This window comes from Poromitra crassiceps, assembly GCF_964638095.1.
Source record: "Poromitra crassiceps genome assembly, chromosome: 2".
Lineage (NCBI taxonomy): Eukaryota > Metazoa > Chordata > Actinopteri > Beryciformes > Melamphaidae > Poromitra > Poromitra crassiceps.
In genome coordinates, this window is record NC_139624.1 from 42,768,352 (window position 1) to 42,782,961 (window position 14,610).

General features: G+C 46.5%; 1 protein-coding gene across 2 annotated transcripts in view; it reads left to right on the plus strand.

The window, feature by feature from the left end:
• plxna4 (plexin A4) overlaps positions 1-14,610 on the plus strand; it is a gene marked incomplete at both ends in the record, with an annotated part of 489,925 nt that overhangs the window by 426,889 nt on the left and 48,426 nt on the right. For both annotated transcript variants that reach the window (XM_083659977.1, XM_083659976.1), the window contains 4 exons: positions 228-496; positions 9,409-9,475; positions 10,839-10,985; positions 12,404-12,563. In XM_083659977.1, the coding sequence (XP_083516103.1) occupies positions 228-496; positions 9,409-9,475; positions 10,839-10,985; positions 12,404-12,563 (643 nt within the window). The remainder of the gene's footprint in view (positions 1-227; positions 497-9,408; positions 9,476-10,838; positions 10,986-12,403; positions 12,564-14,610) is intronic.

Below are 14,610 nucleotides of genomic sequence, written 5' to 3' on the forward strand. Positions count from 1 at the left end.
TGTTTTTGGATCTCTGTAGAAAATATTAAATCAACTGATGAACCAGAGAGGCAGAGAGCTGAAATCACAATCACATTCAAATTAACTGCTAATTAATTAGGTCTATATGTCATCGCCTCAAACATGCCGTGGGACCATGCAGAATCTCTTACTTGTTTCCTTGTTAATGGCCTTGTAATTTCAATATGTCAGTCAAGTAAACATTTGGCCTCTGTCTCCCCCTGCAGGTGCCAGGCTACCGGCAGGAGCAGGTGGAGAAGGGGCTGAAGCTGTTTGGCCAGCTCATCAACAACAAGGTGTTCCTGCTCAGCTTCATCCGCACGCTGGAGGCCCAGCGCGGCTTCTCCATGAGGGACCGCGGCAACGTGGCCTCGCTCATCATGACCGTGCTGCAGAGCAAACTGGAGTACGCCACCGATGTTCTGAAGCACCTGCTCTCCGACCTCATAGACCGCAACCTGGAGAGCAAGAACCACCCCAAGCTGCTGCTACGCAGGTCAGTTCAATGCTGCCTTTTTGACAGGCACACAAAGTTAAATAGTGGTAGTGGTGGTTTATGATGAAGAAGCCTCCAACCTCCCCTCTCTCTCTCTCTCTCTCTCTGATTAATGAGTCAAAGGCTCTCTGTAAGCATGAAAACACTGAATAGCTGCCAAGCACCAATGCTAACAGCGTCACACAAACGTTATCTGCAACCGCCAATACTCAAAACTAATCTTCGTTTTGTTTCTTTCACTTGTTTGTTTTCCACACCTTTAGATTCTCAAATCTCCTGAGTCTTCTGTCTTACACGAATCGCAACTTCCTCTAGACAGATGCAGGCTATAATAGTATTATATTATAACAATACAATTCAGAGTGTCTATGTTTGTCTAACAGATCGAATTTGACAGGGACCTTTTCCCCCGTCTTCCCTCCCTCAAAACGGGAGAACAAAATAAGACAATACACTCAACTCCCCTACAATTAGATCAGGCACGTTGTGTTTGTTTTGAACAAGGATGGGAATAAAGTGAGGCTCAAACATTCACTTTAAAGGGCTGGATATTGTACTCCGTGTTCCCTATCTGTGACATGTTTGGATTAACACCCGTGACCTTGGATCGCTGGCTCTGTCTCGAGACACCAGAGTGCTTTGCCACGCACATCATTAGTAATATAATTATGATTAATTAGCACAGAATCCAATTTCAAATAGCTGTAAGAGGAGGAAAAAAACTAATTTGTGGAAAAATAGAAGATGAGATTTTCGAAAAGCTCCCACCCTGGCACAATCACAATCCTCCCCTGGATTTGTAGCCAAGGCCTTAATGGCACACACTTGAACACAATACTGTATGTGATTACCATACACTCTGCCAGAGGTGTTTGGGAAATGTGATGACTGTGGTAACTTCAGTAAAGCACCTTCCTCACTGTGTGTGTGTGTGTGTGTGTGTGTGTGTGTGTGTGTGTGTGTGTGTGTGTGTGCGCGTGCGTGCGTGCGTGTGCACACGTTTGTACACATTACATGCACACAGTGTAGTATGTTGTGTTGCTCAGGGTATTCAGTCAGGTCTTGACACCCCCAAATGATTTGACAGGCATGTCGCAAATTAATTTGGTCTTCTCATTTCAATTACAAACTCCTGATACTCCCCCAGGCCACGTGCTCATCCCTGCCAATAAAGACACACACACACACACACACACACACACACACACACACACACACGCCAAGCATATATTAAGCGGAGATTTGAAATGAATGGCAGTTCATTGGAGGCAAATGTGATGGCGGTACCGTCCGGGTGACAGTGGGCATATTCACCTCATGAAAACCTGTTTAGAGTCGGCTCGGCGATGCAGCAAGTGATTAATGCTGTCTGGGGAGGAGGCATGATTAATTGCAGTCAGAGCTGGCTGAGCGCGGTACAGCCGGTAAACAATGGAGCTAGCGCTGATCCTGCCAGTAGATACAACATAAGAGACGCAGTGTGCAGCAGAGAGAGGGAGAGCTATTCAAGGACAATGGAGACACTTAAAGATGTCTCTCCATGTGAGGAGAGCTGACTGCTGGCGTGTGGAGATCAATTAGATAGTGAGATGGGTTTTTGATCACTGAGTTCAATGGACTATGCACGCTGCCAGTGCCTTGTACTGTATGTAGTGCTATAAGGACATCATTGATTCAATTTAGAATGAACTCTTCAAGGGGAAGCAGTGTTTTAAAGACTGAAGAAACAAACTGTTTTTCAATCCCAGGATGCTTCAAAATGGTTTGAATTGGATCTACACTCCCTTCTCTTCTATCAACGTCTTGTCCTCTCACTCCTTCTCTGCCTCTTCCTGGATGATATCTAAAAGGAAGACCCAGGAGAAGGCATAGGCATCAGCATCATATCCACCAACACTTATACAATGATTATGCTGTAGGTTTTGATGGTACAATTGTAGTCTGAGCAAAAATCACGATTTCACGGTTATTATGCATTAATTGATTTTGACTACTGTTAGTAGCATGAAACGTTTCCCATACACCCTAGGGGGTGATTATGTTTAGTGGTCTGTGACAACTAGGAAGGTGTTGTTGAAATAAACAAAGGGTGATCTTTGAACTCTTCAAAGCAGTTAGCGCACAACTTCCACAGAACCATAATGTCGCTGAGCCTTTGTGGTTACAAAACTCTGACGTTATGAACCGTGGTCGATAGTGAAATCGGTTCCTCGCTGCATGCCTAGTCAGAACTGGAGGTAGAGCACATGTGCAGTGCGATTTTGTGACATCTTCCCTGTGCGCGTGCACTCGTCGCACATTTGTCATACGCACAGTTGTGGCGGGCTCCGATGACACCGTCTTCATCTCGCTCTTCCTCCGAGGGCGGCGTATATATACCCTCATTAGTCCTTCAGCATCCCAGCATGCATTTCAGGTGTGACGAGGCAGTGCGTGCAGGCTATGCCACCCCATAGTGTGGGCTGACTGGCATGTCCCTGGACAGCAGCTGAAAATAGCCCACATACACGGGCACTAGGCTGTGAAGACGATGCTTCATCTGGTCTAGGGAAGATAGCACCCCTCCCCTCTGCTTCTCTCTCTTTAATTTGCTCTGTCTCTTCTCTCTTTCTCCCTCTCTCCCTCTCTCCCCTGCGCTCTGTGACTCACCACCTCTTTCGCTCCCGCTGCTCATTTGGAGTCTTGTCCTCCCCCTCTGCCTGCCTCTCTCTGCTCACTCCCTCTCTCTCCAGCCGCGCTGTATTTGTCTTCAGTTTTCATGCTCGCGCTGCTCGTGTCACTACTGTCACTATCTTTATCTCTCCCTCTCTCTTCCTCTCTTGCGCTCGTTCTGTCAATCTATTTTCCTAGCTCTCCTCCTACCCTCCTCTCCCCCTCCCCTGTTTTCTTGATTGCTAAATCAATGCTTAAAGTGCGTAAGCAGGGTGTCTCTGGCACAGCATCCGAGCACAGCTACCCACTCCCTCCTCTTCCAAGAAATCTCTCTCTCTCTCTCTCTCTCTCTCTCTCTCTCTCTCTCTCTCGCTCTCTCAACACACACACATCCTTCCATCTGTCCCATCTCAACCTGCGCTGAAGCACAACCACCAGGCAAGCTAACTAACGAGATCCTTCCACAACCATCTGTCGCATTCCTTGCTACACTCTCCTCCTCTAGATCCTCTCTTCCCCCATCCATGCTCTCTCTCACTGTGCATACTAAAACGGCCTTGACCCGCCCCCCCTCATCCCCGCTCTCTCTCACTGTGCATACTGAAACTGCCCCTTCATAGCTCTAGATCTGCTTTGGCTGCAGCTGATGAGTCAAGAGCAGTTTTGATTTTTACTGAGATGAGAGCCTAATATGTCCTTGTGTCGATCACCACCGCCATTGATTCCAGCACACACACACACACACACACACACGCACACGCACTCACACACACACACACGCACACGCACGCACGTGCACACACACGCATACACACACACACACACACACACACACACACACACACACACACACACGCATACACACACACACACACACACACACACACACACACACACACACACACACACACACACACACACACACACACAATATCAGAGCTATACAGGCCCGGCCCCATTCTTAAACTGTGAGGATTATCTCAGTAGTATGGAAGGTTGTGCATGCTGGCTGTTGACACTGACGCGCACGTGCACACATACACGTGTGCACGTGTCAACAGCCAGCCATCACTCTCAGGGCTTTCACACCAGCAGGGTTCCGTGCCGGTTCCGGTTCCCAAACCCAAATTTGAACCGGCCGGCGCGTTCAGACCGAAAAAATAATTGGTTCGGAACCTGAGAAGTTGGTTGTCAGCGGAACCAAAATATAGTTGGTTTTTCCTTGGGAACCGTGACATCATCAGTTGGCGTGTCTTATTCTAGGCTGTGAAAACGAGCAGGAAGGAGAAGAAGGCAGCGACAACATGGAGATTTTTTTTTGCAGTGGTCTGCTGAGGAAGCCAAATGTTTAGTGGCGATTTGGGCATCTACCGAATTTCAAGAAAAGCTATAAAGCAGTACAAGAAAGAGCAAGTCGTATGCCGAACTTGCGGAAGAGATGGCCAAGGCTGGGTTCACTCGAACGCCAGACCAAATAATTGATCAACTTAAAAAACTGAAGGACTACTGAATAATGTCCTCCCACTTTGGTTCCGCTTAAACTGGCGTGAACGCGGGCTGGTTCGCCCGAAAGCACCAAGGTTCTGAGACTCCAGAATGGAACCAGAGCCAGAACCAGAACCGTGTCTGTCTGAAAGTGGTATATGAGACTGTTCGAACATGTATGACGACCAATCTTCCTCCCTGGGAGCCAGGGTGGGAATTTGAAATGATTTCCGACTTCAAGCTGTGTTGTCTTAACACGTGACTGAAGCCAAGCGAGACCCGCAGACGCAGTTTGAAGTTTGGTGAACACGGCCGTCGTCATCCCTTTCTTGCCTCAAAGTAGGTTTTGGAGCATTGGGTTGCAGGGAGTTCAAGTCTTCCTTCCATCACATAGATAGTGTAAATGATAACCGTACTCATGGCCCTCAACTCTGCTCATACCACCAATGGCTTTAATGATCTCCATATTCATAGTCTTCGACTGGTTATGAATTTAATTTGCTGAGGCCACTAACATAATATGCAGCTAAAAGCGCCGACCTAGTCGTCGCCTCAGGCAGTTGAAGCAGTGTCAGGATATCTGCTCACAGCGCGTGAGCGCACAGTCCCTCACAGTGAGTGGCAGGAATGGATGATCTGGATGTTCACTGGGTTTGTCGTTATATGCTGCAAAAACTGAATATTCAATGAGGGGTATCTGTGCTGAACAGAGGACAATATTAGGGATGCACCGATTGCGATTTTGTTGGCCGATTCCGATTTCCGATTTTTGAATAGTCTGACTTGCCGATACCAATTTTTGCCGATTCCGATTTTTTTTCTAAGAACAATAATTGGCAGGTTATTTTTTTACTTTTTAACTTTGCTTTAATAGAAAATTAACATTCATGTCACATTTCTTATAATTTGCATGAGGTAGGACGATCTCACTCAAAAACATCTCAAAATAAAAATGTTCCAGGTTACTGGACAGAGCTTTTCTTTTTTGTGTAAATACAAGGAATATAAAACAATTAATTCCAGTATATCCCACAGCTATCATGCATTTACTTTTCCAAAAGAAAAAAGGTGCAACAGAACAGGGGCTTCAGATGGAAAGTAGCCTATGGCTAAATCTGTTACAAAGCATCTCTTCCCCTATGGGGTTTAATGTTTTTTTGTATAGGCCTATGTCCCTGCCAAATAAACTAATAAAATAAAATAAATAAACGTCAAAATGTTATCCATGGACAAGGAGTTTATAGCCTATAGCTCTGGAGCCCAGAGACCTTCGAAGCCATGCCCACTCTACAGTTGTGGATTTGGCTGTTATTGAGTAGCCTAGATGAGGAAATGAGTTTGAGTTGACTCCGTTTGAATATCGTAGTTTACACACAGAGCGCGTTTTTTTTTAATCCGCCATTCGAAAAAAAATCATCTCTCACAGAAAACCTTGCACACTGATGCGTTTTATTATTTTGTTCGTCGTTCTATTCGCAATACGAAACAAAAGTCCTCTCCTGGCTGTACACGTTAACGTTGCTGTAATTGACAGGTGGGTCAAAACTCGCATTGCAATTTCGTGCCGTATATTCGCATCGCTCTTGATGTGTAAGGACCTTGGGTTACAACGTGACTGACAGATAGCAGCAGCAGCAGGCAGCGGTGATGTGGAGGCTGGTCGGGGAAGAGGGGACGGTGAGGTGAAGCGAGCCCCTCAGACTGGAGACTGTGGACTCCAACCTACCTGGCCCCTCTGCGGCTCCACACCGACATGCTGTGGCATGTGTGTACTGTGTAGTGGCAGCTTTTGTTTTGGCTGCAACTTACTCATCCACTCTGTCTCGCTGCTTTTGGGTGCGCGCACGTCACTTGAAAATCGGCTCACAGAATCGGCATTTTAGAGTGACCGGCGCAGATCACCGATCGAGGCCGATCACGTGAAAATCGGCCATTTCCGGTCACGTGCCGATCGATCGGTGCATCCCTAGACAATATAGTCATTTTTAGCAGAGCTAATAAAGGTACCTATGGGAGGGGGGGGCATATTACTGTAGCCTCAACTGCTGCATCTTCCATCTCTTAGTTTTCCATTTAGAATCATAATTTAAATGCAGCTATGGGGGACCAATATGTCAAATGTGTGAAGATCCGTAAAGTGCTTTATCAAGCATGGGTTACTAAAGTCACCCTCCTACACCCCCCTGCATCAGCCCTCCAGGACTACTGAGATTCCTGCACACACCACCTTGGTAATCAGGGGAGGTCCCCTCCGTTCTACATCATTCTCTATGCCCACTGCCCCTCTGACTGGCCGCCAAGTAGGCACGCCTGAGCGTGCCAACACGCCACGCCCCATTTCATTGCATGAACCCAAACGTAGGTTGTGTTATGTTTGGTGAGGTGAGGCTGGGAAAAGGTGGTTAGAAAGGCAGATGCTAATGTTAGGTCTTAAAGCGCCACCGCCGGAGTGACATTTTTTACTCTTGTTCCCTATTGACTGTGCTATGATTGAGGATGAGCATGAGCAAACTGCTGAGGCCGTGCCAAGACTTCTTATTACCGCAGGGCTGCCACTCACTGCCAGGAAAACATGCACACACACACACACACACACACATGCACGCACACGCACACACACATGCACGGATGCACACACACACACACACACACACAAATCTAGTTGGCACATGGTCATTTCTGAATACATACGCATTGGGATTAATTTGTGCTTTTTTACACACTATAGCCTTAAAACACTTACACACTTCCTGTAGGGGCGCGCGGGTGGTGTACCGGTCTATTCCCTGCCTACCAACAAGAAGGAAGGGCCGCAGGTTCGCGCCTCCGTTGTTACCACCGGTTTGGTCGGGCGTCCCTGCAGACACAATTGGCTGCGGGTGGGAAGCCAGATTATCAGTATGCGTCCTGGCCACTGCACTAGTGCCTCCTCTGGTCAGTCCTGCCTGTATAGCGGGGAACTGAGGGGAATACCGGGTTCTTCCGCACATGCTACGTCCTCCTCACTGTGAGGTGAAAAGAAGCGGAAGGGTGACTCCACATGTATCGGAGGAGGCACGTGAGAGTCTCCACCCTCCACAGATCAGCAGAGAGGGTGGAGCAATGACCAGGACCGCTTAGACAGCGGTAACATTGGCCATGACCACAAAAAGACACACTTGACCACACACACGCAAGCACACAATATCTAATGGAAGAGGAACAAGGAAAAGGAAGTTAAGGAAGGAGCAAAAAAGGGGAGGGGCAGACTGAGCCAAACCATTTCTTTTCATTCTTTTCTTCATTCTCCTTTTTCACTTCTCCCTCCTTCCTTCCCTCCGTGCCTCCCCCTCCTCCCCCTCCTCCATGCCCCTTTCATCCCTTTGATAGATGGGCTGCATTTGTGGAAATGGAGAGGATTTGGAAGTGTGTATGATTACAGGATCCAGAATGGGGCGGACAGAGGCAGGGAGGAAGAGAGCGGGGGACACATGAAATAAAAGATGAAAAGTGACCTTGTTGACCCTTGGAGCCGTGGACGGAGGAAGGGCGGCAGGATGAAAGTGTGGGCACAGTGAGAGGCAGGAAGCTAATCCCCTCCAGGTGTTGTGCCAATGTTGGCGGGGGGTGCCAGGCCAGCCCACTGGCACAGCGGGCACCATACCCCCCCTCCTCCACCCTCAGCATGGAGCCCCTTAAAGAGGGCCTCTGAATGGAGAGGGGGGCTGCAGGTGGCAGCCGAAACACTGGGGAGAAACACACACACACACACACACACACACACACACACACACACACACAGACACACACACACACACACAGACACACACACACTGACACACACACACACACTGACACACACACACACTGACACAATGGACCCTAATCCTGAAATATTGATGCCTATGGCAGTGGCTCATTGAAAGCGGAGGGAAGGGTGTGTGTGTGTGTGTGTGTGTGTGCCTGCCTGCCTGCCTGCCTGTGTGTTTGAGGTGTTCCTGGCAGATTAGGCCACACACACCCCTGCTGCTGGCCAAGGGGGTTGGTGTTAAAGGACATCCGATCCTCGCTTCTCCTCTTTCTCCGCTCGCCACCACCACTGTTGTTTTTATGTATGCATATTAGCCATTCACACGGGATCACTCGCACTGTTGGCCCAGGTCAGCACACACACGCACACACACACATGCACACACACACACGCACACATACACACACACGCACACACATACACACACACACACACACGCAGGCACGCGCACACACACACACACACACACACACACACACACACACAGTGTTTTGTCACACCAGTGGAGCGTGGATGCCAGGCGGAGAAAGAGAAGGAGATGTATTCATTCACTTTCTATTGTGAGCGTATCGAGTGTTAGTGCAGTGAATAGGCGAGGGAGCGCTTGATAATGAGGCCAGTGTTATTACAGAGCTGCTCCAGCCCCTAACGACATCAATCCACCGGGATCAAATAAAGGCTTTTAATTGCTTCGCCTCGTATTAAAATCCTGGCGGCTGTCGACGAGCTGCCCTTGGCGTGCCTGAGCATAAAAGCCAGCCGGAAGATTGGCTGAAAGGCCATCTGTATGTGAAACTGTATGTGCAAAGGCTCTCCCTCAATTCATGTCTTGCAATTATGTTTGTGTAACGAAAGCCTATTAATTAACAACGGTCATCATTTTTGCCAGAATGTTTGATGATGGTGTTGAATATTTATGATGGTAATAAGAGCGTGGGGGATCATATGTTCATTATGGGCTGTGCGTGTCTGTGTTTGCTTGCAGGACTGAGTCGGTGGCAGAGAAAATGCTGACCAACTGGTTTACCTTCCTCCTCTACAAGTTCCTCAAGGTGAGCCTTTAACGTTGCATGTGATCTCTTCTGAACATCTTCCACTCGTTTCAAGATTCGCATCAACTCAACTCAAGTGGTCAGAAAACCCTTTTAGTTGCAGCTCCAAACTCTAATGAATCACTGTTACTCCACTACTGGAGGAGTACAAGTAGTAGTTCAACTATTGACACAAGTTGATAGAAGGAATGTCAGTGTGTGACAGCTAAGTTTGAGCTGACCATGTAGAGCTGTCAAAGGTTTCTTCATGGTGGTCATGTTTGTAGACTCTGAATTAGAAGATCTTTATTTTTTAGATGTGATGAGTTTTGAAACTATTGAAATTAAACTATTGAATTACGGTAGCTAAACTTAAACATAGGGCTGCATGGTTTGGGCTTCTAGTTACAGTATATAATACTTTTTTCAGTATTCAAAAAGATTTTTAATAGCTAATCTTTAATAATAGCCTATTTTCCTCCCCTAACTATCTCTAAGACTCCCTGCCGCATATGTGTTGGTAAATGTACCTTTGAAGAAGAGTGTATTCTACTCCATAGGGTATCCACTAAAGTCGCACAAAACTCACTCACTACTTCCCTGCTAGAGTGAAAAGTGTTATCATCATCTTATTTTTCACTCCGTACAGTAGCAGCTGGGAGGATAATGAAGACAATGATAAATGGCCCATCTCCTCTGTTTGATAAACAGCAGTGCTTTTGGGAGAGACGTGGGGGTTGGCAACAAGAGTCTGTCTTTATGGCATTTTTCACTGTTTATCCATAAAAAACTTTTTGCAAACTCCAGCGTCATTTCAGTCAAGTTTATTTATTGATGTAGGTGGTACAATTTCCTTTAATTTAGTGGAAAGATGGGGGTTTAGGATATGACATTCATAAGTCTTGCTCAGCAACTTTAGAGGCAAAGCACTTGGGAAAAACATCACAGAGTTCCTGCAAATATATACATATTAGATAGAAGTTTATCTTTCATAGCTTATTCAGCTTTGCTGTCATTGACTTGTCTGCAGTGATGGCCTGGCAATTTCCTCTGGCTAAAGTTGTCTCTATCTCTCTCTCCATGTCTGTGTTCAGGAGTGTGGTTTCCTCTGGCTAAAGTTGTCTCTATCCCTCTCTCCATGTCTGTGTTCAGGAGTGTGGTTTCCTCTGGCTAAAGTTGTCTCTATCCCTCTCTCCATGTCTGTGTTCAGGAGTGTGGTTTCCTCTGGCTAAAGTTGTCTCTATCCCTCTCTCCATGTCTGTGTTCAGGAGTGTGGTTTCCTCTGGCTAAAGTTGTCTCTATCCCTCTCTCCATGTCTGTGTTCAGGAGTGTGGTTTCCTCTGGCTAAAGTTGTCTCTATCCCTCTCTCCATGTCTGTGTTCAGGAGTGTGCTGGCGAGCCTCTCTTCTCCCTCTTCTGTGCCATCAAGCAGCAGATGGAGAAAGGGCCCATTGACTCCATCACTGGAGAGGCGCGCTACTCTCTCAGCGAGGACAAGCTCATCAGGCAGCAGATTGACTACAAGACGCTGGTGAGGGCTTCACCTGCCCAGGGGTCCAAGGGCCACGGGAAAACCTTTGAGTATGCTCTTGGGGACCGGGGAGTGAGAAAGAGGGTGGTTATGGGTTGTCGGGCACGAGACGAGCAACGGGACGTAGTTGTCGCTTTCACGCTTGACATGAAGGGTGCACCGGAGTGGCGACCTCACTTCCTGTTGTGACCGGAGCTGTCAAGGAAGGGAGCAAGGCTGCGGGAGGAGAAGGAACGAAGACAAGTGTATGTGTGTGTACATGGTCACCCAAGCAGTGAGACAGTGAAGCTCTCCCCTTCTGGAGACTATTGTTTACCCACAGAGCCTCTCCTCTCCTCTCCTCTCCTCTCCTCTCCTCTCCTCTCCTCTCCTCTCCTCTCCTCTCCTCTCCTCTCCTCGCCTCTCCTCTCCTCTCCACTGTGGCCAGCTTGTTCCAGCAGGGGAACGCCTGACACTGTTTTCAGAGGAGAATTCAGAGGCTAAATATTATATTAGAAAAGGCTAACCACTAAAAGAACTAAACCATCTTTCTAGAGAATTTTGTGGGTAACCCAAATGCAAACATAAGTTTAGCATTTATTTGCCTGCCGTGATGTTGCCATGTCAACTTTCACATATCTGTCTCAGGTGAATTGATAAGCTTTACTGCTAACAAGCACAAGGAGAAATTGGTAGCTTCTGCAAAGCTAGCCCTGCAAATACCTAGATGGCCTGTTTGTATCTTCTGTTGGGAGAATATATGTAACACTGTAGTTGTTTTTGCTACATGTTCTTATTTAACAGTGATGGGGTTGTAAAACTGCAGAACTACAGAGTGTATTTCTTCTTATGTATAAAACAAGGTCTCTCAGTCTGTGTAATTACTGCCCATCTGGGAAGGACTTGAATGATGATGATGGCGACGATGATGATAATCTGCCCAGTACCAAATGACTATGATGATAATAATTAGCTAGTTAGATGCTCATCAGCTCCAGGTAAGCTCACTGCTGTCTCTCCTCAGCCCCCAAGGGGAGGCCAGTTTCCCTTAGTGAATGGTCTTTTCTATTGCTGCAAGTCTCTCTCTCGGAGCCTCTGGCAACCACGAAATGATTGCTGTTTAAACCTGATCACTAAGTACCCATCTACAGTGCAATCAACATGATGACATATTATTACACAGGAATCTCTTCCCTACCAAGCTGAAACATAATTTCAGATAACGCACAACCGACTCGTCAACCTTTGTACTAAATCAGCAGTGGAAGATACTTTTATTTCAAATGTTATGACTTGTTCCCCCCCCTCTCAATGTTTACTTCATTGCATTTCAGTTCTTCTAGTTTTTTCATGAAAGTATTTGAATTGGTGTATGTGTGAAAGAGAATCTAAGCCATCTTTTACAAAGAGAAAAGTCAAGCCCTGTGTGTTTCCAACAGGTGGTGAACTGCATCCACCCAGAGAATGAGAAGAGCCCAGAGATCCAGGTGAAGGTGCTGAACTGCGACACAATCAGCCAGGTGAAGGAGAAGATCCTGGATGCCATCTACAAGAACGTCCCCCACTCGCACCGCCAGAAAGCCTCCGACATGGACCTGGGTGAGACCCTCTGTCCTGTTTTCTAACTGGACATCTCAGGGGTCGGCAATACAAAAAATACAAACAAGCAGGCCGTCACCTCCTGATTTACTGAATTTTACGGAACGTTTTGTGCAGTTCTGTCTTAAAACCCTGGAATTCGGGTGAAAAATGTCATAATGCGTGATCCCATGCTGTGTCAGAGTTTTTTGGCACTCTTCATGCTTCTGCTTGTTGACGATGGGATATTTGTATTACAGTCAATGATATTATATACAGTCAATGGTAATTCCACATTCCAGGGTTCTAATTGATGAGAAGCCTTGAGATTTGTGCCAGCAGCTCACGCCTTGTTCCTTCATGTCCCTGCAGTTACAGTAAAGACTGTCAAAACCTTTCTATCATCCATCCTTTACCATCTATCTGCCTGCAGCAAAGGCTCCCCCGGCCCCTCCAAAATACCTAAGAGTGCTTTTAGATATAGAGAAGTAGCTTTCAGGAGACTGGGCTTCCTGGCTCTGTTGGCTCAGGTGTCTGAGAGCACTCTCTCTCCTCCCCAAAACTGCCATCCATCCAGTCTCTGTCGACCAGCATCTGAGTCAGATGATTGATCAGAGGATCAATTGAAACGCTCAGTGATGATCCCTCCCCTACAAACCCTCTCCCCTTTGCTTTCTTTCTTGTTCTTTCTTTCTTTCTTTCTTTCTTTCTTTCTTTCTTTCTTTCTTTCTTTCTCTCTTTCTTTCAACTTTGAAAAAGTAAAGTGCCCTGTATTCACAAATCTATTACCAGGTTTTTTGTGTGTGTAGATTACCATGATCAGTAACTGTACATCAACCCCATCTGCTCTAAGATATTATGTGAATACTGGTCCTTGTTGCCATCTGTGAGCCTAGGAGCTGGTGTGTTTATATTTCCCCTGATAGGTATAATTGGACTGTAACTAACTTGCCTTGGGTCATTATGATTATGATTATTATTTGTTTTAAACTGCTTGGAGTAGCAGACAGGCTTAAAGCCTGAATCATTTTTGAAAACACTATTTGACCCAGGTCTTTTGTGAGCTATTCACCTTATGTAGCCACGCCCATTTGACCCGGTTATGTGGCCGTATCAAAACTTCCAGCTAAAAATAATAATAAAATAAAATAAAAAATGGCTGCGCTTCTCCAATATCATCTAACTCTGAATGAACTAATCATTTAGCCAATTGTATGTAACATACCAAATAAAAGCAAACGGCAATGTCTAATAATGCAACGCCATGTAACTGGCTCGTTTAGTCTCGCATCCCAGGGAATTACATTAACGTCTGCGGGTCTTATTGACGTTAGTGGCTCGCGCTGCCTCGGAGGAGAGACAACTATCTGAAGCTTTCTTTGTTGGAGTCCAGGTGTGTTTTACAAGAAAGTGCTCGTCATTGTCGACGATAACGTTATCTGACCTGGCTAACAGTGGATACTCGCTTGCTTGCTGTGTACTGGCTCAAAGTAGTAGGCTACGTTCTTTATTTTACCCCTTCACTGTCCGCTCCAAAAACAACTCTTATTTTGCGCAGTGACTGCCGGAAGTGTTAAAAGGACCCGGAAGAATTTGGCCCACTGTAAGGTCTGAACATAAGGTGAATAGTGCTATACTGTTTAGTTCTAGACAGAGAAGCAGTATTGGACGGATAAAGCACTATGATCTTTTTCCTTCTGGTAGTGCAGTTCCCCCTCTGTTTGAAGAAAGGGTCTCTTGATATATCTTCTCTGCACTACAATACATGTAGTGATCAGCGAGTTTGGTATTGTTTATCTGCCAATACCTACAGGCCTTCTTGGCGCCATGCACCATGCGCTTTATGGTTTAATATTGCCAGATGGATTTTCTAAGCTCCTGTCGGGTGTTGGTAATAGCATATTTATAACCACCCCTGGATCTAGATGGGCTGAGTGCATACCGTAGGGAATCTGTCTGCGTGATGGCTAAGTGACGAGATTGGTTTAGCCTTTTGACGACACTCCGTTATTGCCTCCGCTGGGCATTATGTGTTGTCCTATTATTGTTTTATTATGGAAGGGAATTG